This window comes from Mesocricetus auratus, unplaced genomic scaffold (genome assembly GCF_017639785.1).
Source record: "Mesocricetus auratus isolate SY011 unplaced genomic scaffold, BCM_Maur_2.0 Super-Scaffold_100006, whole genome shotgun sequence".
Taxonomy (NCBI): domain Eukaryota; kingdom Metazoa; phylum Chordata; class Mammalia; order Rodentia; family Cricetidae; genus Mesocricetus; species Mesocricetus auratus.
The window spans coordinates 78,851,952-78,876,532 of NW_024429190.1; the positions used below are offsets into that span (position 1 = coordinate 78,851,952).

Below are 24,581 nucleotides of genomic sequence, written 5' to 3' on the forward strand. Positions count from 1 at the left end.
GTTCCCGTGGAGGACAGAGAGGGCCCGGGATCCCCTGGAACTGGAGCTGCAGACAGTTGGAAATCCCTTGTGCAGGTGCTGGGAATGGAAGTCAGGTCCTTTGCAGGAGTGGTGTGTGCTCCTGACTGCTGAGCCTTCTCTCCAGCACCTTCAATTTCATTCTTGAGACCATAGATAGCAGCCAGGTTCACTGTCACATGAGTCCTGCTAGCAGAAAGCAGCCGCATTCCCTATCTCTATGTACCTTTTGGCTGGAATCAGAAACTTGTTAGATAATGTGTTCTATCTCCCCGGCTTCATTAGAACTTTCTCATGACTCTCAAGCAGACAGAAACAAGCAAGCTTGAACTCTAGTGGCTTATATCAGAATAGATTCCAGGTGGAAACTGAGTCATCTGTGTGCTCCCACACTCTCACTAGTTCAATCTCCCTGAGGATTCAACCCCTATATTAAATAATAGTTGAGGGATGGTCATCCTTGTCTCTATCCTGTTACTGTATTTAAAGGAACTAATTTGAGTTATTCCCTATTTTGTATAATGTTGTTGATAGGATTATCCCAGTAGCCTTAATTTTATGCAGGTGTGAATTTTCTCTTCCTGGTTTGTTTAGGGTTGTAATCAAGAATGAATTTAGTTTTTTTAAAGACTCCATCTATTGGGATTACGATCTGGTAGGATACAAGAAATTACCTTTTTATTTGTTAAATCTTGCATTACAGCTTAAGATGTGATCTGTCTTGGTAAAAATAGATGAGCTGCTGAGGAGGTTGTGAACTCTTAAATTGTATAGAATATTCTGGAGTCCATTTGATCTACAGCACAATTAGCTCTGAAGTTTGTCAACTTGTGAGTGCCTGGACATTGTATGAATGGGAGTGAAGTATTATGCTAAACCAGGAAGGATAGGGAATATTAGCATGGCCCCTGTAGAATGATGACACACAAATTGGTGAAGGATTCATATTTTTAGGATACAGTTTATCTGATAGGAAAAATGTGTTCTCCTTAGAAAGGAGGGAGGGATGTAAATGGAGGAGTAGGAGAGATGCATGCAAAATAACAATAATGATGTATGAAATAGCTTCAAGGAATAACACTATTAACTATTTCCCTAAAATAATAAAAGCTATAATGCCCCAAATTCAGTGTATACATATATATACATACTTGCAATGAACCTTTCTCATCTATGCCAATGGAGCTCCCAGAGACCCCCTAACAAAAATGAAAAACAAATACCAAACATGAGAAGACCTCTTTTGATTTGTTGGTGATTTCTTTCTAAGACACTCCTAGGACATAAAGTTTCTTGCTATTGTATTGCCCTTAGTTATCCCCAGAGGTAGATGCTAATTACACATTGCTGAAGAAACCATGGTCTTTAGACACAGGACCCAGAGGGCCCTGAGCTCTAACTGACTTTGATGCTCCCCCTCCCTGCCCTACCACACCCTGAGGACTGTCTTTCATGTAACTAGAAGGCATAATGAAGCTTCCAAAGGAGAGAGGCAACAACTGTCCAGACTATCTAGCAATGACACTCAAGAACTTCATCCATGATAACCTGTACAATGGCCCTGTGGGTGTAGGAGTGGCACATAAACCTTGGCAGTGACTGTGGTGGTTTGAAAAAAATGGCCCTCAAAGAAATTGGCACTAGTAAGAGGCAAGGCCTTGCTGGAGTAGGTGTGGTCTTGCTGGAGGAAATGCATCACTGTGGAGGTGGGTTTTGTGGCCTCCTATATGACTGAGACAGACTGCTTCCTATTTCCTGCATAAGATGTAGAACTCTCAGCTACTTCTCTAGCAAAAATGTGTGCATGCATTCCACCTTGTCCCACCATGATGATAATGGACTAAAACTCTGAACTGTCAGTGAGCCACCCAATTAAATGATTTCCTTTATAAGAATTGTCACAGCCATGGTGTCTCTTCACGGTAATAGAAACCCTAACTAAGACAGTGACCAACAACTTCATGAGGCAGCTTCAGAAGCCAAGGAATCTTCTAGCACCTGCTCTGATCTCTCAGGCTCAGCAGTCATCCATCCACAGGAGCCACATCATCCCTGGTCACAGGAGGCAGGGCTGCCTGTCCTCATGCCTCCACAGCCTGTGCTAGGCGTGTGTCTGTCAGTCACTCCCACCTCCACTACTGTCCCTCAGGCTGCCTACCAACCAGTGCATCCCAGGGCACCATGACAAGTTTTTGATGATTTTGGATCCACACCACAGCTCAAACTCAGAGAATAGAGCTCCTGGCTCTGGCACTGTGAGACATGAGACACATAGAAATCAGACTGTGCCCACCTGTGTTCCTTGCATTGTATAGGGCAGTAGTTTTCAGAGTGTGCCTTGCCATGAGTGACTCCATTTCGTATAAAAGTGGTTTGCTTCATTTGAAAAGCAAATAGTGAGGCAAAAAGACTCTTTACCTTATGTGTACAATTGTGTAGCATAGAGAATAAACAAGGTTAATCAACAACTAACTAGTACAAATAAATTATTCTGAAATATAAACATATGAAGCCAGGAACACCTAGACTCATGGATGTTTAAAGACCTTTTCCAAGATAACAAGCTTATATGCTTGTCCAAATCACCAGAGCCATGAGCGCTACAATTCCATCTCTTGGATCATACTCTGACCCATCATCAGGACTCCAGATATATGCATCACTAGATACAAGGCAACAAAATCTCAACTCTGTCTCCAGGTCTTATGCTTATCATGATTAGCCCAAATTTAAGTGACTCACTTGATCTCACAATTGATCACACCCCTTATACCTGGAGTCAGTTCTGTGCTTTGAAGAAATCTACCCCTTAAACCATCTCTACATCTTTCACTGACACCAAGTCTTGAACCATCTGTGTATTTTGGCCAGCCTTTTCCATACTAGCTCTGTCTGCATGTAGATATGTTATTTGATTTTGTCTTCCACAAATCCACACATATGTACAGGTGTGCATGTGCACACACACACACACACACACACCTCATGCTCAAGCCTATATGCATAATTATGAGATGTGGTAATGCTAGTCAAGTATTCTACTTCTGAACTTACGTAATATCATAATATGCCTTTGAAGTAAAAGAAATCTGACCCCCATCTGTTCCATTCATCCTTTATGAATGTATAACGAATAACTGCATGCATGTTCTACTCAATTGAACTCATTTATTTCTTAGAAATTTGATACATAAGTGGAGTGTATGTACCCAGTTATATCTGTTTCTCATTGGGTCTTTAGGTAATCACCGTGATATGTAGTGTTTATCTAGAAGGAATCTGCCTGTGACTGCACCGTTTAATACAATCTGTAAATGTGCTGTGCTGGGTCATAATGTTGTTTGTGTGTCCATCAACTTACTATTGCTGTCCCTTCTACAGGAAGGGAGAACCTATCGAGATGTCTTCCAAAGGTGACCCTGTTAAAATCACAATGATAGAAAGAAATCCCAATAACCTTCCTGGAAAGGGCACTAGTTACCCGAAGACATTACCTGGAGAGGTTGTGTTAAGTTTTCATAACATCAGCTATCAAGAAACAGTGTCGGGTGAATTTCCATTTTGTAAAAAGACTTTGGTGATAGAAAGACTATCAAATATCAGGTATGTACATGAAGTAAAGAGAACAATATATTGGACAACTTTTTCCTGTAACCATAGATTTTCTCTGTTATTAATAATCTATGTGTGCATGTGTGTGTATGTTTGTGCTACTGTGTGTATATAATTGTACATGTGTGCATGTTCAGATGTGCAGAGTGTGGATGCATTGACATAACATGGTACCAGGCTGTTAGGAGACAACCTTGAGCTTTGCTCTTCACCTTCTACCCTGTAATAGACGCAGTCTCTCATTGTCTACTGAGGTATATGCCAGGTTAGCAGCCTGCAAGAGTCCTGGGATTCTTCTGTCTCTGTCTCCCATCTCTCCCTAGAGGATGGTTACAGTTTCCCACAAGTGCACCCAACTTTATGTGAATTCTAGATGTTTAATTTAGGTCCTCACCCTCACACAGCTATTGCTTCATCCATTGAAACATCCCTGAGCCTCATCTTTTCATACATACATACAGACACATGATCACATAATGAGATGGAGACTAAAAAAAACATAATGGATTAATAACACAGAAAATTTGTTCTTTGAAAATGCAAACAAGCTTGACAAACCCTTACACATATTATTAAAACATAACAAAACAAACAGAAAAAATTCTGAGACATGTTTGAAATTTAGTAAAATTAATGTTGTAAAAGTAAATATTAAAGACATAGTGTTAAATGGTGCTGGCATAACTGGAGACTGGCATGTAGAAGATTACAGATAGATCCATATCTATCACCATGCACAAAACTTAAGTCCAAATAGATCAAAGAACTCAACATATATCTAGCCACACTGAATCTGTTAGAAGACAAAGTGGGTGGTACCCTTGAACAAATTGGTACAGGAGACCACTACCTGAACATAACTCCAGTAGCACAAATACTAAGATCGGCAACTAATGAATGGGAACTACTGAAACTGAGAAGCATCTGTAAGGACACAGTCGGCAAGACAAAAAGGCAACCCACAGATTGGGAAAAGATATTCACTAACCCCACATCTGACAGAGGGCTGATCTCCAAAATTTACAAAGAAGTCAAGAGGCAAGTCTCCAAAATACCAAAGGATCCAATTAAAAAGTGGGGTACAGAACTAAATAGAGAATTCTCAGTACAGGAGTCTAAAATGGCTGAGAGGCACTTGAAAAAGTGCTCAACATCTCTAGCCATCAGTGAAATACAAATCAAAACAACTATGAGATACCATCTTACTCCTGTCAGAATGGCTAAAATCTAAAACACTAATGACAGTTTATCTTGGAGAGGATGTAAAGAAAGGGGAACATTCCTTCACTGCTGGTTGGAGTGTCAACTCATACAACCACTTTGGAAATCAGTATGGAGATTCCTCAGAAAAATGGGAATCAGTCTACCACAAGATCCAGCAATTCCACTCTTATGCGTATACTCAAAAGATGCACATTCATACAACAAGGATGTCTGTTCCACTATGTTCATAGCAGCATTATTTGTAATAGTCAGGACCTGGAAGCAAACTAGATGCCCCTCAACTGAAGAGTGGATAGAGAAAATGTGGTATATTTACATAATGGAGTACTATTCAACAGAAAAACGCAATGGAATCTTGAAATTTGCTCCCAAATGGATGGGACTAGAAGAAACCATCCTGAGTGAGGTAACGCAGTCACAAAAAGAGAAATATGGTATGTACTCACTCATATATGGATTTTAGACATGAATCAGGTATGTTCCAGCATACACTCCCACTGCCAGAGAGTCTGGGAAACAGAACTTTCATCCAATGACTGATGGAAGCAGAGGCAGACACCCACAGTGAAACACTGAACTGAACTCCTGGAATCCAGTAACAGAAAAGGAGAACTGCTGAGCAAAGGGGTTAACACTGGGCTGGTTTAACCCACAGAAACATTTGACCTGAGCAAGTTGGACCCCAGACTGATGACTGGGTTGACAGAATGGGACTCATCCAGACCGCCTGAATGTGGGTGCCAGTGAGGAGGCCTAGGCAATCTATGGGACCTTGGGTAATATTTATCCCTGACATACAAATGGAATTTGGTTGCCCATCCCACAATGAGGGATGCTCTCTCAGCCTGGACTATTGGGGTAGAACCTAGGCCCAGCCATGGATGAAATGACAGACTCTGGTGATCAACCATGGAGGGCCTCACCCTCCCTGGGGATTGGAGGGGAGATTGGATGGGGGACTGGGGGGCTTGGTGGGGAGGTTGAGGGAGGAGGGGATGGAAGGGAGCTGGGATTGACATGTGAAACAAGCTTGTTTATGACTTACATTTAAAAAAAGAAAGAAAAAGGCATACTGTCAAAAATCTAGTGATATGAGGGAATATTGCAATTTTAAATACTACCAATTTGAAGACCTAAAAGAGTTGTGTATACACACACACACACACACACACACACACACACACACACACACACACACACACACACACACACACAGCCTGCCAAAACTGACCTCAGAGTTTATAACAGGCTGACTGGAGCAGTTACAAGTGATGAGATGGAAACAATGAGGAAGTCCCAACAGCAAAAAGTCTGGGTCCTCATGTATTTGCTCAAAATTCACCAAGAGCTACAAAGAGCTAAATCCAATGATCCGCACATTATCCCAAGAAACAGAGTAGCCATGCTTTCAAACAAATCTAAGGACAGAGCACACACCAAGCATTTATCCAGCTCAGTCGGCTTAGACTTTTCCTCCCAACTCTAAACATCCCCTCTGTTCTTGAACACTGATCTTTTCTACTCCTCCACCTACAACCTCCACCATTTTCCTACCCACTGGAGAATGGGCAGTTCAAAGGATTCACATGTTGTCTGGGTATGAAATAACAAATGGGAATGGAGTTAAGTTTTCTCTAAGAGAATGCCTTTTTTCAATCTGGATATTAACTATTGTGAATCAGTTTTCTGACATAACTAGTATCTGTACTGTATTTACTCATTAATAAAGAATATCCTCTGTCCTCTTCATGAGGGATGACTCCCAACTCTAAACTGAGCATATTCTAATTGCTTTAACAGGGAAGGAAATTATCATTTCTTGTGTGTGTGTGTGTGTGTGTGTGTGTGTGTTTGCGCGCGCAGGCTTAACTTTTCTATTTTGATTCAGATGGAGTGTTAAACTTGGTAATGCTTTCTTGTCTCTGGAGTGCTTCTTTCTAGTGTTTTGATGCTTTGGCTTTGATTTGATTCTATTTTAATAGTAAGGACACGTCTACTGATATCCCATGACTTGTTGCTTTCTTGTGATGATGTTTACTAGGCAGCAACAGGGCTATATGAAGATACTGACCATCAAACATTAGCCAGAAGCTATTATGAACTTGACACATGCAGGCTGTATGTAGGTGTAATGGAGTGTTCATGAGAACCTGCTACGAGCTTCAAGCACACTGAATTTAGATGCACCATGTTTCAAAAAGACAAGACTTTATGTAGTAAACAAGGAATTTTGTGATATCTGAGCCATTTTTCTGATGAGTTCCCACTAGCAATTAACATATCTTATAAATAATAGACCTCTATTAATATATTTTTTCTGTGACTATTTGATTATTTTCTGTGTACAGTCTCATCCAACTTCAAGAGCATATTCACTGTAGACAATAAAGTAATATAACTTGTTTTAAATAGACAAATCATCCGGTTTGATTTTGTGTTTGCAGTGGGATCATGAAACCTGGCCTCAATGCCATCATGGGACCTCAGGACAGGAGCAGATCTTTGTGAGTATAACGGAAAGCATGTGCAAGCCCATTGCATCCAGTTTCCCTGCTGTGAAACCACTTCTATAAAAGTTGTCTAAGTATTTGTGATTGTATATGTGTGAGTGTGTCCCGTGTGCTGTGGATAATGTGCAGGAGGGTGCATTCTGATTTTCTACCAGTATCAGAAAGTCTTACTAGGTCAATTTACTGATGGGAAATGATAGAACGATTGGCATGGTGTTGAGTCTTATTGGTATTTAATGTGGGAAAAATATTTGAATTAGAAAGATGAAGTTTTCTGGAGACAAGAAAACCTCACCAGGCTTGACTCTCAAAATACAGCAGCACATTACCTGTTTTAGTTCCCATGGTCATATAGCAGGGAAGGGCAGTCAGGTGGTTCATGTCTAGCAATTATAATTCTTGGCTGTATTAGAGAGCACATGCTGAAAAGGAGTGTGTGTGTGTGTGTGTGTGTGTGTGTGTTTGTGTGTGTGTGTGTGTGTGTTTTCAGTTAAATTTTTGACAGGAATAATTTTTATTCTGAATGACACAATGATGATTGCTGCTACTGAAGGGAGAAAGCAAACCATACAACATATATAACCTTTTGTAGGTTATTAGATGTCTTAGCTGCAAGAAATGATCCACATGGATTTTCTGGAGATATTTTGATAAATGGAAAACCTCGACCTACTAATTTCAAATGTAATTCTGGTTATGTCCCACAAGTAAGTGTTGATGAATTCATAATTTTAGATTTCCTATGTGTCTGTATGATTAGATGCTCAGCTTGTAGATTTGTGTGTTTCCAGTTCATTATGTGAAACATTTATAGGCCCAACTTTCTCTACACCAGCTTTTCCTAATGACTCATTAGCCTGGCACTATTAAATAGGAAGATGAGGATGGATTGAGTATGACATCTGTGGTACAGTATTAGTAAGTGCAGCTGTGTTTTAATTCTACAAATTATTGTTGTTGTCCAACCTTGCCCTTCCTCCATCTTTCTCCACTGCCTAGAGCAGCTGACCTGACAAGGGTTATCTCTTGAATCCCAGACTGATGCCTGGGAATCCAGCATGGGACTGATCAAGACCCCCTGAATGTGAGTGTCAGTGAGGAGGCCTAGGTAATCTATTGAGCCTTGGGCAGTAGATCAGTTTTTATCCCGGGTATACAAATGGACCTTGGACTCCCATCCAACAATGAGAGATGCACTCTCACCCTGAACTCTTGGGGGAGGGTCTAGGCCCTGCCCTGGATGGAATGACAGACTATGGACACCCCCATGGAGGGCCTCACCCTCCCTAGGGAAATGGAAAGGGAATGGTAAGGTAACCCTCCTTGGGAGGGTTGGTAAGGGGGCACGGGAGGAAGGGAGGGAAATGGAGAGGGACCTGGAATTGACATGTGAAGCAACCTTGTTTCTAATTTAAATTAAAAATATATATATATATAAAGAAATATTTTCTGAAAATAATGGCAGGTAGCAGTCACCAAAATCCCTGCGCTCTATTGGAAGACAAATGGAAAGGGGATCAAAGTGATTTCATCAGGCTCTCTACTTGAAATTAATAAGATTGAAAGGCTATTTTTAAGTAGAACAGTACATTGGGTGTACTTTATATGTGACTGGAGTGATGGTGTTACTGATAACTTTTTGCAATTAAAATTCCACTTAACTTTAAGAATGACACAGTGATGAGCACGGTGACTGTGAGAGAGAATGTAGAGTTCTCAGCAGCTCTTCGACTTCCACTGTCTATAACAAGAGATGAAAAAAGAAGGAGAATTAATGATGTCCTTAAACTCCTGCATCTGGATGAGGAGTCAAATGTCAAGGTAATGTGAAGAAAAATTTCAAAAGATTCAGAACCAAAAGATGGAGAGAAACAGAGACAGAAAGACATCTCTGTATGGATAATATGACCCTCCATCATCAGTTTCCTATAATGTGTGTGACCAAGGTGATTGTTTTCTGTATTAATGTGTGAGTGACTGGTTACATGTTATAAAGTGGAAATTTAGCTGGGAAGCTACCTTAGCAATGGTAAAGCCTGGGAATGGAATGTGATTCAGCAGGAAAAAGTGCTCCTCACAATAGAAGAACAATAGAAAACCTGACATTTACCACACTTTCTTTTTTCATTAGTGATGGAATTTTGTGTGTTTTGGCTCTGTTTACTAAAGTTGTTTTATATTTATAATAAGATACTTTCTTTTCTATATATAAGAATAGCCAGTCATTGTCCTAAATTGCTTATTGACTTTTAATGAACAACATAGAAATAAATGTTTTTATTAACTTCTTGGAGTCATGAAATGTAATAGATTGCAAGAATTTTAATGTAACTTGTAAATGAAAACGTTCAAAAATACCTGTGTGTGTGTGTGTGTGTGTGTGTGTGTGTGTGTGTGTGTGTTTGTGAGTCCTGAAGGCCATAGCATACTCATAGAGATCATAGGACGCCTTTGTCAAGGGTGCATTCTCTCCTCACACCCGTTTTTTAGGCAGGGTCTGTCCTGTTCTGTTTCCTACACATGCCTGATGCTGCTGATCAACCTCCCATCTCACTGTGATCACATCTTAATGGAATACAGATTCCTGCCACTGCATGTAGCTTTTATATGTGAGTTCCAGGGATTGAACTCAGGCTTCAGGCTTTTCCTGCTAAAACTTCTCTTCAGCCTTTCATAAGATTTTCGTTTAAGAAATGTAGAGGGAATATGAGGTTACTGTAAAAGTTTGACTGTTTGGCCAGCACAATAGTACACTTGCTAATACCAGTCTTGTAGGCTTCCAAGTGTTCACAATAGCAACTCACTAAAGCTGTTTCTTACTGCCGTATTTTAAAAGAACATTGGTAGTATTTTATTCCTGAGGCTTAATTACTTTTAATCCATAAAAATAAGGACATCTGCTTATCTATAAACCCTATTCTTAACTATCCAAATGAAAAATTCATTTATATCCTCAGCCTTATCATGACTACACTCACCCACATTCCCCAGACATCCATTCTTATATGTTATCAGCAGGACTTCATCAGGGTTTGGTTATCATGTTTGGGGAGGATTATTCCCTATTTCTGTGTTCCCAAACCTTGGGATCCCCTCTCAACTTACACAGTGACATTGACTGGTATAAAGACTGTGCTAGTTTGACCTATAGACCATACCAGCTTTTAGATTTGCTTACAATGATGAGTCATGAATTCTGTGATAGTATACAGTGTAAATGTCAATTTGCAAAATCATAAGGTAGTTTAAAAAGTCCCAATAATGCAATGTGGAATTTTTGTTGAAAAGCAGTATGAGTGTGTGTATCTGTGTATACTTCTGTGTGTGTGTTGTGTAGGGTGTGTGTGCGTATGTGTCTATGTGTGTTGCGAGGGTGTTAAATGACCACTAATTTACTAAAGATACTTCATCTTCTCCTGTCCCATCTTCCTCATTCCTTAGACAAAGATTCCACTGCGCCAGTCAGGGAGTTTGATAACTCATTGCCCTGGAATATGTGACTTGATAAGGAACAAACAGTAACTGTTATTAGCATGGGTTTCATGTCCACTCTGACCTTAGACTCTTTCTACTCCCTTGGTAAAAAGGAACATCCACCTTCTTCTCCCAGGTGCCCACACTCTGCTCCTTGGGATATTGATATAACAAAACCTTTCATTGCTGGACAGGCTAGTTCACCAAATGACAATGACTGGGGTTGTTCTTGTTGATAATGATGGTTGTTGGTGCTTTAGCCTAGATCTAAGGAGCTCAGGAAGAGAACCAGTATAGCAATGGAGCTGGTCGCTGAGCATCCCATTTTGTTCTTGGATGATCCCACCACTGCCTTAGACTTGAGAACTACTATTGATGTCATCTCAGTTCTGAGAAGGTAAGTGCATTTTGGTGCAGGAATTTCAGAAGTAAGGAACAGCATTTCTTCCTTGTTAGTTAGAGGAAACTTCCATTAACAAGGAATACACATCGAGAACAGTGAGAGAAAAGATGGCTGTGGTGAAGGTGGAGCACTTATTTAAACAGCGTGTCCCCATAACACTCAAGCATGTGACAAGTGAGCTGGGAGTGAGTGAGTGAGTGAGTGAGAGCTGGATGGAGGGATAATGCATTTGTTCTGAGGCAAAGCACATTTGGCGGGTCTGGAACATTGATTAGACCAAGTGGAGTGGGACCTGGTGGCCTGACAAGATGGGAAGTACCTAGTACACTGCCAAGGACACCACAGACTGGGTGACTTGATAGAAGTTAAATTTCTTTCAGTTCTGGATCTGGGAAGCCAGATATTACAGTATCCACACGCTGTTTCTGCTGAAGCCTGGGTAACTGAGTTGTGGATGGTGTCTCATACCTCTTTATGTGCCTATACCCTGATCTCTTAAATGGACACCAGTTACATTAGAACACACTAGTATTCATTCTAACTTAATTACCTTTTTTAAAAAGTCTATCTCCATTACAGCCACAGTCTAAGTTCTTAGATGTAAGGTCTTCCACAAATGAGTCTTTGGAAGGACACAATTCAACCCTTCACATTCACAATTGGTCATCCCTCTGTGATTTCTCCCAGTGCTCTGGGAGCAGACTCAGGCCTTGTTATGCTGTGTACTCCTTGGTCTCCAAGACTCCTAGAAGTGCATCCTAGTGGTAGAATCATTTTATTTTTTCATTCATTCATTCATTCATCTATCTATCTTTCTTTCTATCTACCTACCTACCTATCTATCTATCATCTTTATTTTTTAATTTATCTATCTATCTATCCATCTACCTACCTACGTATCATCTTTATGTGTGTGTGTGTATGTGTGTGTGTGTGTGTGTGTGTGTGTGTGTGTGTGTGTCTGCACATGTGCAGCATGCATGTAGAGGTTAGAGCACAAGTCAAGGAGTTGACTTTCTCCTTCCACCCAGTGGGTTCCAGGGACTGGACTTGGGTCTTTAGAATTGGCATCAAGTTCCTTCACCCATTGAGTCATGTCATTTTTCTGGCTTGAATTTTTATCATTTTATCATGCTGTGGTTACTGGGTTATATGATATGAAATTCTAACTGTTCCATTTGTGATTTATTAATATTGTGACAGGGAAATCATTTGGCTCTTACACCATTTTTTGCCCTTATCTCCTCTCTAACAATTGCTGTCCTGGAATTCAAGGTGTGCACTACCATGCCCAGCTTTCTCACTCTCTCTTACTCTTTCCCTCCCTGCCTCATTCTCTTTCTTTTGCTCTTTCTGTTAAAGAATCAGGGTCTCATGTCACCTAGTGGGCCTTGAACTCCTGATCCTCCCATGTACAGGGGTATAACAGTTATGTCACCATACCCAACTGAAAATTTTTCTTTATTAATTCTTTGGGCATTTCATATCATGCACTCCAATCCCACCCAACTCCCATTCTGTTCCCTTCACCTTCATAGCAACCCCTCAAAGGAAAATTTGAAAAGAAATAAAAATAAAAACATAAAATATTAATTAAAAATTAAATAAAGAAAACAACATGAAAGCAAGACAGCAACAACAAAAACAACAGAGCAAAAGGAAAAACAAACACTTCACTTCCCTGTCTTTCCTGTCCTCCATCAAGTCTTCATTTGTTTTAGTGGCATTGGGAGCTGCAGCAGGACGTTGAGTAGACCCTCTCATCCAAACAGCTTTACTTCAAATCTTCACTGTATGAGTGGTCAGGTGCCGCGCTCTGGCCAGTATCAGTCCTATTCTGTAAGGCTGCAAGAGCCGTCTATCCTGGACTGATTGATGTCTTTGGGGCTGTGTTTGGAGCCAGCTGAAGAGCCCCAGGTCTGACCCTGAGTGGGAGAGTGTGGATCATGGAAGTCCTAGCTACCCAACTGTGTTAAGAATGATACAGAGACATGTTGTCATCTCAGGAGGGCTCTCAGTCCATACTGGAGACACCGGTTTATTCAAGCATCCTCTTAAATAGCTTTTTATAAGCAGGGGTACTAGGGAGATGACATCTATTATCATGTATACAGGACTGACTAGGAAACACTTCCTTTAACCTTAGAGCCAGTCCTAGAAAGCATGTACACAAACCCTCAGACCTCCCATAACACCTGTCTCACTGGCCCCAGGCACATCCCACTAGCCCCCATGACTGGTGCAAGGCCTAGGTCTATTGTTACGCATACTAGACGTTATTCTCCACTGTGGCCAGGCCATCCAGAGGCAACCAGCCAACATCTCAAAGACAATAGGAGATTTGAGCTCCTGGAATTGAGCTGAGGCCTATATTGTAATATCATATTCTGGCTCCAACAGTCAAGCTTCTAGTACACCATTAATGCTGGACCCTCACTGAAACTCCTCTGGGTTATTGTGCTGCTAGCTTGACTCATAGGCCTTTGTCTCTATAGGATCAGTCCCTCCATGTGCTCCAACAGGTCACAGATGGGGTAGATGTTGGGTTGGGACAACTCAAAGCTCTGGATGGGTGCCTGTGTGGTAGCTAAGCTGGTCAGGGCAGATGTGCCACCATAACCAGCTTTTATGAACATGTTTTCAAAGCAATATGGGTTATTGGTTCTCCTAACTTCCTGAAATGGTAGTTCAGCTTATTTTTTCCAGTCGTGGAATTAAACTAATGATCAGATCCCATGTCTGCCTCTCACTAACTGTGACCCCCTTGGTCTTTTGTTTAAGCTTTTAAACCTTATCAAAAAAGGTGAAATTATATTAGAATCGCCTTAGTCTCATACTGTGAAGACTGAAATGAGGTTCTTACTGAAATGTGTAGCAGGGAGAGCAAGGTTAGGAATGTGAATCACATTGTCAGAACAGTGAAAATCACTTGCTGATGAGGCAGGAAGTAAATGATGAAAGGGAATTGTTCACACAGTCATAGATGTAATATTTGCTCTGTCATTGGTTCTCAAGCTTGAGTGAACCTGTCCATCACCTGGGCTGCCTGTTCATGATATGGACTCCTTGCACTGACGCCCAGATATTTCCACTCAATGTCTAGAAGACTGCCAGGGATTTTCATTGTCAGTAACACTTGAGTGGACCGTGGACTACTGACATCACACGTGTTAGAAGTCCTGATGCTTTAAATAAAAGCTTTAGCTTGGTTTCCTAGCAGGTGCATAATACAAGTGAGATAAGGTGTTTTTTAAGGAAAATTCAAGCTGAAATGGGAACTAAGACTATAACTTCAGGAATAAAATATTTTGTTGAGAGTTTCAAGGTTCCTCTGTCCAGTGACTTATGGTTTTTCCCTCTTTAAACTTAGGATGTCTATGAGGGGACGGACAATCATCTTCTCCATTAAGCAGCCCCCATACTCCATCTTCAAATGTTTTGATAGTCTTACCTTAGTGGCCTCAGGAAAAGTCATGTTTCATGGCCCTGCACAGGAAGCCTTGGAGTACTTCACATCTGCAGGTACGGCTGCCTTTTGCTGTGAGAGCTCCTTCATTCATGGGGTCAGTGGTTCTCAGGAATGCAGCTTGACTCTGGTGCAGACATGCATTGTGTATTTTCTCCATTTTGAGACCTTTGGTTAATGTGGTGACAGGATTCTGTTAGCTGTGAGACACGGCCTTGTTGTTCAGGTCTCTCTTCTTTCTCCTGTCCTGTGTCACCTGTGTCACAGTATTTTACTGAGCCATTTGTTCTGCTTCCTGGTCAGGTGACCCTCTTGGTTAACATGCCGGCGCCAGGCACAGTTATCCCTCATGGGACAGCTTTGGAAAGGCCCAGTGTCATCATGTTCTTGCTCACTTAGCAGATGGTGGTTTTCAGTTTTCTCTTAGTGTGATCTGACTGAGGAGATGCAGATTTCAATTAACTTAGTTGTAACCTTAAATTTCAGGGTTAGACAATGTTGGCAGCTATAGCAGCTTAAGTTTGGTTTCCGAGGACTCCAGTTTTTCATCTGCCTGGATGTTCAGAGTCAGATTCAATGAAACATGTCCTTTAGTGTTTCAGGCTGTCAGTTTCATCTTAGTGAAATGTGAATGTATTTATGGATGATTCTCTTGACTCTAAATATATATTTAAATATTTGCTGTCTGACATTTTTCATTTGTTTTTGATTGATCTTTGCCATTTAAAATTATATAAATTTTTGTAGTTTTTTGGAGTCCTATAAAAATATAGGCCACATTCAAATTCTTTCATAGGAAGAGTTCACATATGTATGTATAACATACACATAAACATACATATATATTTATAAATGGGTATAGACATATATTACCTGTTTGTTTATTAGGCAGGGAAGCAGATATCTTTGAAATAGTATGAGTGTATATGTAATAGGAAAGGATAACTTAGTGAGGGGAGGGACAAGAGGAGGAAGAAATTCTTAGATTCTGTCTCCCCTCCCCTTTCCCATGCTCTGAAAGAGAGTCCTCAGGTTTGTGTTCATGACCTACCTTCTTTCTAGGCTACAACTATGATCCCCACAACAACCCTGCAGACTTCTTCCTGGACATCATTACTGGAGGTTTCTCTGCTATATTAGACACAGAGGAAGATGATCATGAAGGTACGTGAGTTCTAGAGTCAGATGTTTACCTAACTGATTTCATTAAAACACAACTGTGGTTCATTAGAATAGAGCTTTTTATGTTACTTTGGTGTCCTCAAATTAGATAATAGCCATTGCTGTCTGTGCTTTGTGCTTTTTATTTAACATGCAAATGTAAAAGTGCATGTGTTCATTGTTTGCCTATTATTCTTTGTATTACTTTAGATAGTTTGCTGATTTTAGCCAGACTGACCTTGAATGGGTTTCCCTTTTCACTCACATCCCAAGTATAGGTATTACAGGGGTAAATTAGCTAATTTTATATCAATTAGCCACAAGTTGAAGTCCTGAGATGAGGGAACCTCTGTTAAGGTAATGCTTCCATGAAATTGGGCTGTAGAAAAGCCTGTAGGGCATTTTCTTAGTGATTGATGGAGAAGGGCCCAGCCCATTGTGTGTAGAGCTGTCCCTGAGATGGTCATCTGACTTCTATAAGAAAACAGAAAGATCGGGCCACGGGGAGCAAGTCATATAGGCAACACCCTCCATGGCTCTGCATCGGCTCCTGCCTCCAGGATCCTGTGTGACTTCCTGTTCTGGCTCCCTTCAGTGATGCAGCACCACGTGGAAGTGAAAGTGAGATACCCTGCATCATCCCAACTTGCTTTAGTTCATGTGGTCCAGGACAGCAATAGAAGACCTAACTAACACACAGGGCTGTGTCACCCTGCCTGCCTTTGTCTATAACATCTTAAAAACAAGACACTTGGCAGTTTATGCATTTGCATATACATATGAATATACATTCAGTTGAAACAGAAAGGAGGGACCAGACTTTAATGTTAAGAAGCATACATCCATCAGGGAAGGAGGACTTTTTTAAGAATCAGGGATGGGAAAAGGCCATTCAGTTAGCTGTGTCCATGGGATAATGACAGTAGTCAAGTCAATTAGTGACACTTTCCTAATCTGTAAGGGAATTACACAGGAGCAATTTTATTATGCTAAATGCAGTGGGCTAAAGATGTAATTCAGCTGGTGGAATGCTTGCCTAGCTCACACAAAACCTTCAGTTTGGTTCCTTGCACTGCATAACTGTGAAAGTGCATGCCTATAATCTCAGGGTTTGAGACAGAAACAGGTGTAGGAGACTGTCTCAGAGAAAAACTGATACATAATTTATGTTATTCACAAAAAAAGTGTCTCAGAGAAATGAGCTAAATCACTGTTTCTTGTCTTTATCCACTTTTATCCTAAAGCTGACAAATATAAGGAACTTTGTGAGAGAACATACCAAGTCACAAAAAAATTAACCAATATGTTTGCCCAGTCATCTTTATACAACAAAATGAGAAGTGAACTGGATCCGCTCTTGGGGGAACAGAAGGCAGGGAGGAGCCCAGCCTTGGAGGAGATCACATGTGCCACCCCTTTCTGGCATCAGCTCTGGTGGATCATCTCTCGTTCATTCAAAAATTTCCTCGGCTTTTCGTGGGTCACTATGATTCAGGTAATCTGATGAGTTATTTCAATTACATTGTGGAAAACTCCAGTGGGAGCAATTTGACTCTGAGTGAGTCTACTTCAGGGTCACACTTAGCTTCTACTCCCATGTGTTTGTCCTCTCCTCACTACTTGGCATATAAAATGTTCAATAAAGCAAGCAGAACACAATTTACTTTTTACTTTCAGAAAATGTTTTTAGTGATAGATTTTATTTAGAGGAACTATAGTGTCTAATTCCAGTAGGAAATTTAATTCAGAGAGTACAAATGATAACTCAGTACACCTGGTATTTCCTCACATCTGTCTACTTTAATTCACCTGGGCATCCTACAAGTTCAATTTCAGGGCTGAGTAAAGGAGAAAAAGGCTTTTTTTCCTGGTGCAACGTTTCCTGTGGGTAGATGGATGATAACAGGATAAATAGATGAAATTGTAGTGTGTCAGATGGGAGAATGGACTTGGAGAAAGTTAAAGTAGAGAAGGGGTTGAGATGACTGGAGAGGGGAAGGAGAGTGGAGTTGAAATTGTGAGGTGAGGAAACAGTCATTAAACAACTCTAAGGGAGCCTTTGCATCCACTTTTGAATCACTTGAAGTAGAAAACTGCTCGCTGGCACCAGAATTGAGATTCAATTTAAGTAAATGCTTTTTGTCACTTATGTTGGTATGTCCCCTAACCCCCCAAGTGCCTGCATTCTTTTCCCCCTGTGGCATCCTTGTTTCGGTACCTGACCTGAGCCCTTCACTACCCCTTCTTGGTGGAGCACTGGGAGAAATGGGTCCTGTCAGTGCCTCCAATTGCAGAGACCTTAATTTTCAGTTTAATATCCAAGCTGTGTAAAATAATTTCTACTCCTAATGGAAATTTATTTTTCTTTTTTTCCCCTGTATTGTTTTGAAAGGCCATTGTCGAAGTCATGGTGGCTATATTTGTGGGTACCACTTTCAATTTCCTACAAAATAATTGTTATGAAGCCCAGAGGAGGTAAGCACAGGAGAAAATGCTGTTACTGTGTTCAAACTTATATAAATCCATTAAGAATTAGAGTTGTGACAAGAACAGAGTAAACATTTCATCATGTGATAGAATGTGTTGGTACATTGAAGCCTGAGTGGAAGAACTCACTTTTTCATATATGTTTCTGTGTAGACTATGAATCTATACACACTACACATTTAACATTTCCCAGTTTTAGTGTATGGAGCAGCTTCTGTTATGGGAACATCACCATACTCTAAATGTTGGGTATTTCTTCATCTTCCTGAATAAAACCCCATGTATCTGAAAGAAGAATCCCCAAACTATCCACTCCTGAGTCCAGGCATCAATCATTCTACTTTCTGTCATTGAATATGACTAATGTAGGATCCCTGAATTGGAGTCACACAAGTATCTGTGTTTTGGTTTTGTCTTGGTGTTGTTCTTGTTTGTTTTGTCTTGCTTCTTTTCCATTGGTGTAATGTCCTCAGGGCCCATCAAAGTGTGACATATGAGGGGATTTCTTTGGATTTCTGTAAGGCAAAATAATTGCCCATTGTATGTATTTGCTGTGTTGCTTCCCATTCATCTGTGACTGGTTTACTTTCATGTTGGGCTGCTATGAACCATGCTGTTGAGTGAGCAAGCACATCTGTTTGAGCCCTGGATTTTACTATTTAAGGTAGAAAGTTAGAGTTGACAAATCATAGGCCACTGTGTTAATTTGAGGAACTGCTGTCCTGTCTCCAACTCCATTGTAATATGTGTATCCTCACCAGCAGGACACAGGGGCTCCAGTATGTCCACATCCTTACCCAATCTTACGTTCTTACTTGTTTGGAGTAAGATGTCTAAGAAACAAATTGTGAGCCACTGAATGCTTTATAAGGTGTATGCAGAACCCATTTTCCCCTTGTTAAATAGGCATGATTATTTACACTCCAAAATTATTTATTTCTTTTTCATATTTTTTAATTTAAATTACAACCAAGCTTATTTTACATGTGAATCCCAGTTCCGTCTCCCTCCCCTCCTCCCTTGCCTGCCACTAACCCCCATCCCATCTCCTTTCTGTTCCCCAGGATGGGTGAGGCCTTCAATGGGGAAATCTTCAAAGTCTGTCATATCATTTGGAGCAGGGCCTCAGCTCTTCCTCCTGTCTAGGCTGAGAGAGTACCCCTCTATTTGGAAAGAGCTCCCAAAGTCCATTTGTATGCTAGGCATAAATACTGATCCACTACCAGAGGCCCCATATATTGCCCAGGTCTCCTCACTGACACCTACATCAGGGAGTCTGTATCAGTCCTATGCTGGTTTCCCAGCCATCAGTCTGGGGTCCATGAGCTCCCCCTTGTTCAAGTCAGCTGTTTCTGTGGGTATCACTAGCCTGGTCTTGACCCCTTTGCTCATCACTCCTCCCTCTCTGCAACTGGATTCAAGGAGTTCAGATCACTGTTTAACTGTGGGAGTCTGCTTCTACTTCCAACAGCTACTGGATGAAGGCTCTCGGATGGCAGATAAGGGAGTCATCAGCTCATTAGAGGGGAAGGGCATTTAAGGTAGCCTCTCCACTATTACTGATATTGATAATTACTGTCATCCTTGTAGATGTCTGGACAGTTCCCTAGTGCCTGATTTCTCTTTAAACCTATAATGTTTCCCTCTATCATGGTATCTCTTATCTTGGTCTCCTCTATTCCCCCGACTCAATCTTCCTGCTCCCTCATGTCCTCCTCTCCCCTCCTCTTTCTTTCTCCTAACTCCCTCTTCCCTCCCCCCATGCTCCCAAATTGTTCAGGAGTTCTTATCCCTTTCCCCTTCTCCAAGGGACCATTTATGTCTCTGTTAGGGCCCTGCGTGTTTCCTAGCTCCTCTGGCAGTGTTCTCTGTCTAAAATTCATTTATGATTGAGTAAATATCATGTTTGTCTTTCTGTAACTGGGTTATGTCATTCAGGATGGTTTCTTCTAGTTCCATCCATTTGCCTTCGAATTTCAAGATCCATTGTTTTTTTTTCCACTGATTCGTACTCCATTGTGTAATTGAACCACATTTTCTCTATCCATTCTTCAGTTGAGGGGCATCTAGGTTGCTTCCAGGTTCTCGCTATTACAAATAATGCTGCTATAAACATAGCTGAACGGATGTCCTTGTTATATGAATGTGCATCCTTTGGGTATATGCCAAAGAGTGGAATTGCTGGATCTTGTACACTGTTTCCCATTTTCCTGAGGAATCTCCATAGTGATTTCCAAAGTGGCTGTATGAGTGGGCCCTCCCACAAGCAGTGTAGGAGTTTTCCCCTTTATCCACATCCTCTCCAACATAGACTGTCATTGGTGTTTTGGATTTTAGCCATTCTGACAGAAGTGAGAAGGTATTGCAGAGTTGCTTTGATTTGCATTTCCTGATGGCTAAGGATGTTGAGTGCTTTCCTTAGTGTCCATCAGTCATTTTAGATTCCTCTATTAAGGAGTGTCTATTTACTTCTGTATCCTACTTTTTAATTGATTTATTGATGTTTGGTGACTAGCTTCTTAAGTTCTTTTTAAATTTTGGAGATCAGCCCTCTGTCACATTTGGGCTTGGTGAATATCTTTTTTCCATTCTGTGAGCTGTCATTTTGTTTTGTTGACTGTGTCTTTTGCCTTACAGAAGCTTCTCAGTTTCAGGAGGTCCCATTTACTAATTGTTAATCTTATTCTCTGTGCTAATGTGGTTTTGTGAAGGAAGCAGTCTCCAGTACCAATTCGTTCAAGGGTACATCCCACTTACTGTTCTAAGAGATTCAGTGTGGCAGGATTTATGCAGTCTTCTATGTGCCAGCATCCAGTTATGCCAGTACTATTTGTTGAAGGTCTTTAGCTTTTTTGTCAAAAATCAAGTGTTCATAGGTGTTTGGGTTATATCAGGGTTTTCAATTTAATTCCGTTGTTCTACCTGCCTATTTTTGTGCCAATGCCAATCATTTTCAGGACTATAATAGAAAGAGCTTGAAGTCATGAATGGTGATGCTTCTAGAAGTTCCTTTATTGTACAGGGTTGTTTTGGCTATCCTGTTTTTTTTTCTTCCATATAAAGTTGAGTGTTGTTCTTTCAAGGTCTGTAAGAAATTGTGTTGGGATTTTGATGGGGATTGGATTGAATCTGTAGATTGCCTTTTGCTATGTTGATCCTACCTATACAAGAACATGGGAGATCTTTCCATTTTCTGGTATCTTTTTTAATTTCTTTCTGTAAAGATTCAAAGTTCTTGCTGTACAGGTCTTTCACTTGTTTGGTTAGACTTAACCCAAGATATTTTATGTTGTTTGTGGCTTTGTAAAGGGTGATGTTTCTATGATTTCTTTCTCATTCTATTTATCATCTGTATGTTGTAGGGCTACTGATTTTTTTAGTTAATCTTGCATCCTCCCACTTTACTGAAAGTGTCTATTAGCTGTAGGAGTTCCTTTGTAGAGTTTTTCAGGTCACTTATGTAAACTATCATATCATCTGCAAATAGTGAAAATTTGACTTCTTCCTTTCCAATTTGTAACCACTTGATCTTCTTTTGTTGTCTTATTGCTCTAGCTACAAGTTCAAGTATAATATTGAAGAGATATGGAGAGAGTGGACAGCCTTGTCTTGTTCTTGATTTTAGAGGAATCACGCTGAGTTTCTCTCCATTTAGTTTGATGTTAGCTGTTGGTTTACTGTATTTTGCATTTTTTATGTTTAGGTATGTTCCTGTTATCCCTGATCTCTCCAAGACCTTTATCATGAAGGGGTGTTGGATTTTGTCAAATGTCCTTTCAGCATCTAATGAGATGATCATGTGGTTTTTCCTTTGCAGTTTGTTTATATGGTGGATTACATTGATAGATGTTCATATGTATCTCTGAGATGAAGTCTACTTAATCATGGTGGGTGAATTTTCTGATGTATTCTTGGAATCAATTTGCCAGTATTTTATTGAGTATTTTTATGTCAATGTTCATGTGGGAAATTGGTCTGTAGTTCTCTTTCTTAGTTGTGTCTTGTTGTGGCTTGGGTACCAAGGTAATTATAGCTTCATAAAAAGATTTTGGCAGTGACCCTTCTGCTTCTACTGTGTGGAACAATTTGAGTAGTATTAGTATTAGTTCTTCTTTGAATTCCTGGTACCATTCAGCACTGAAGTCATTTGGCCCTGGCCTTTTTTTGGTTGGGAGACTTTTGATGACTGCTTCTATTTCCTTAAGTGTTATAGGACTATTTAAATTGCTTATCTCTTCTTGATTTAACTTTGGTAAGTGATATCTGTCAAGAAAATTTTCCATTTTCTCTAAATTTTTGAATTTTTGTGGAGTACATGTTTTCAAAGTGTGACCTGAAGATTCTCTGGGTTTCCTCTGTTTCTGTTGTTATGTTCTCCTTTTCGTTTCTGATTTTGTTAATTTGCATGTTCTCTCTCTGCCTTTTGGTTAATTTGGATAAAGGTTTGTCTATCTTGTTGATTTTCTCAAAGAACCAACTCTTTGTTACATTGATTCTTTGTATTGTTTTATTTGTTTCTGCTTTATTGATTTCTACCCTCAATTTGAGTTTTTCTTGGAGTCTACTCCTCCATGGTGAGCTTTTGTTTTTTCTTTTTGTTCTAGAGCTTTCAGTTGTGCTGTTAATTCTCTTTTGGGACTACTCTTTAGTTTCTTCATGTGGGCACTTAGTGCTATGAATTTTCCTCTTAGTATTGCTTTTAGTATGTCCCATACGTTTGGGTATGTTGTGTCTTCATTGACATTGAATTCTAGGAAGTCTTTAATTTCTTTCTTTCTTGACTTAGTAATGGTGAAATTTCACATTATTCAATTTCTATGAGTTTGTAGGGTTTCTGCATTTGTGTTGTTGTTGAATTCTAATTTTAAAGCATGGTGGTCTGATAAGATACAAGGGGCTAATCCAATTTTTTGTACCTGTTGAGGTCTTCTATGTTGACGAGTATGTAGTTGATTTTAGAGAAGGTCCTATGTGGTGTTGAGAAGAAGGTATATTCTTTTGTGTTTAGATAGATGTCTGTTTGTGTCCATAGATGTCTGTTAAACCCAGTTGGGTCATAACTTCTGTTAGTTCCTTTGTTTCTTTGTTAAGTTTCTCTCTGGTGATCCTGCCTAGTGACAAGAATGGGGTGTTGAAGTCTCCCACCATAACTGTGTAAGGTCTTATGTGTGATTTGAGTTTTAGTGATGTTTCTTTTATGAATGTGAATGCCTTTGCATTTGTGGCATAGATGTTCAGAATTGAAATTTCATTCTGATGGATTTTTCCTGTAATGAATATGAAATGCCCTTCTTCATCTTTTTTGATTGGTTTTAGTTTGAAGTCTAACTTGCTAGATATTAACATAGCTACTACACAAGATTTTTTCTTTGATTGGAAAATCTTATCCCAGCCCTTTAATCTGAGGTAATATCTATCTTTGAAGTTGAAGTGTGTTTCTTCTATGCAGCAGAAGGATGATTCTGTCTTTGCATCCATTCTGCTAGCCTATGTCTTTTTATAGGCAAATTAAGGCCATTAATATTGAGGGAAATTGAGGACTATTGAGTGTTAATTCTTGTTTGTTTTGGATTTGGTGATGGTGGTGATATTGTGTGTGGATTTACTCTGCTTTTTCTTTTGGCATTTGGTAAAGTTGGATCATCTATTTCTTCTGTTTTTGTGAGTGTAGTTAACTTCCTTAGACTGGAGTTTTCCTTCCTGTACTTTCTGTAGGGCTGGATTAGTGGATATGTATTGTTTAAATCTGGTTTTTCCATCTACAGTGGCTGACAGCTTTGCTGTCTATAGTAGCGTAGGCTGTCATCTGGGCTGGAATCTGTAGTCTCTTATTGTTTGTAGAACATCTATCTAGGACCTTCTGGCTTTCAGAGTTTCCATTAAGAAGTAAGGTGTAATTCTGATAGGTTTACCTTTATATGTTACTTATCCTTTTTCCTTTTCTGCTCTTAATATTCTTTCTTTATTATGTATGCTTGGTGTTTTGATTATGTCACAAGGGGAGGTTTTTTGTGGTCCATTCTTTTAGTGTTCTGTAGACTTCTTGTACTTTCATTGGCATGTCTTTCTTTAGGTTGGGAAAGTTTTTTTCTATGATTTTGTTGAATATGTTTTCTGTACCTTTGAGTTGGTTTTCTTCACCTTCTTCTAAACCTATTATTCTTTTTTTAATTTTTATTTTTTAAATTTAAATTTAATCAGAAACAAGGTTGTTTCACATGTCAAT

The 24,581-nt window shown here is 40.0% G+C and overlaps 1 protein-coding gene and 1 non-coding gene across 2 annotated transcripts in view; both read left to right on the forward strand.

Annotated features, from left to right (window-relative positions):
- Positions 1 to 866: 866 nt before the first annotated feature.
- On the forward strand, positions 867 to 971 carry LOC121141007. The gene has a single exon (XR_005877966.1). It is a non-coding gene; the product is annotated as a U6 spliceosomal RNA (small nuclear RNA).
- A 2,434-nt stretch (positions 972 to 3,405) lies between these two features.
- The window catches only part of LOC101822854 (ATP-binding cassette sub-family G member 3-like), a 42,384-nt gene continuing 21,208 nt past the window's right edge, over positions 3,406 to 24,581 (forward strand). The window contains exons 1-9 of the mRNA XM_040747553.1: positions 3,406 to 3,621; positions 7,299 to 7,358; positions 7,957 to 8,071; positions 9,033 to 9,185; positions 11,099 to 11,235; positions 14,612 to 14,763; positions 15,770 to 15,871; positions 17,113 to 17,363; positions 18,261 to 18,343. Coding sequence (XP_040603487.1) covers positions 3,419 to 3,621; positions 7,299 to 7,358; positions 7,957 to 8,071; positions 9,033 to 9,185; positions 11,099 to 11,235; positions 14,612 to 14,763; positions 15,770 to 15,871; positions 17,113 to 17,363; positions 18,261 to 18,343 — 1,256 coding nt within the window. The 5' untranslated portion in view covers positions 3,406 to 3,418. The remainder of the gene's footprint in view (positions 3,622 to 7,298; positions 7,359 to 7,956; positions 8,072 to 9,032; positions 9,186 to 11,098; positions 11,236 to 14,611; positions 14,764 to 15,769; positions 15,872 to 17,112; positions 17,364 to 18,260; positions 18,344 to 24,581) is intronic.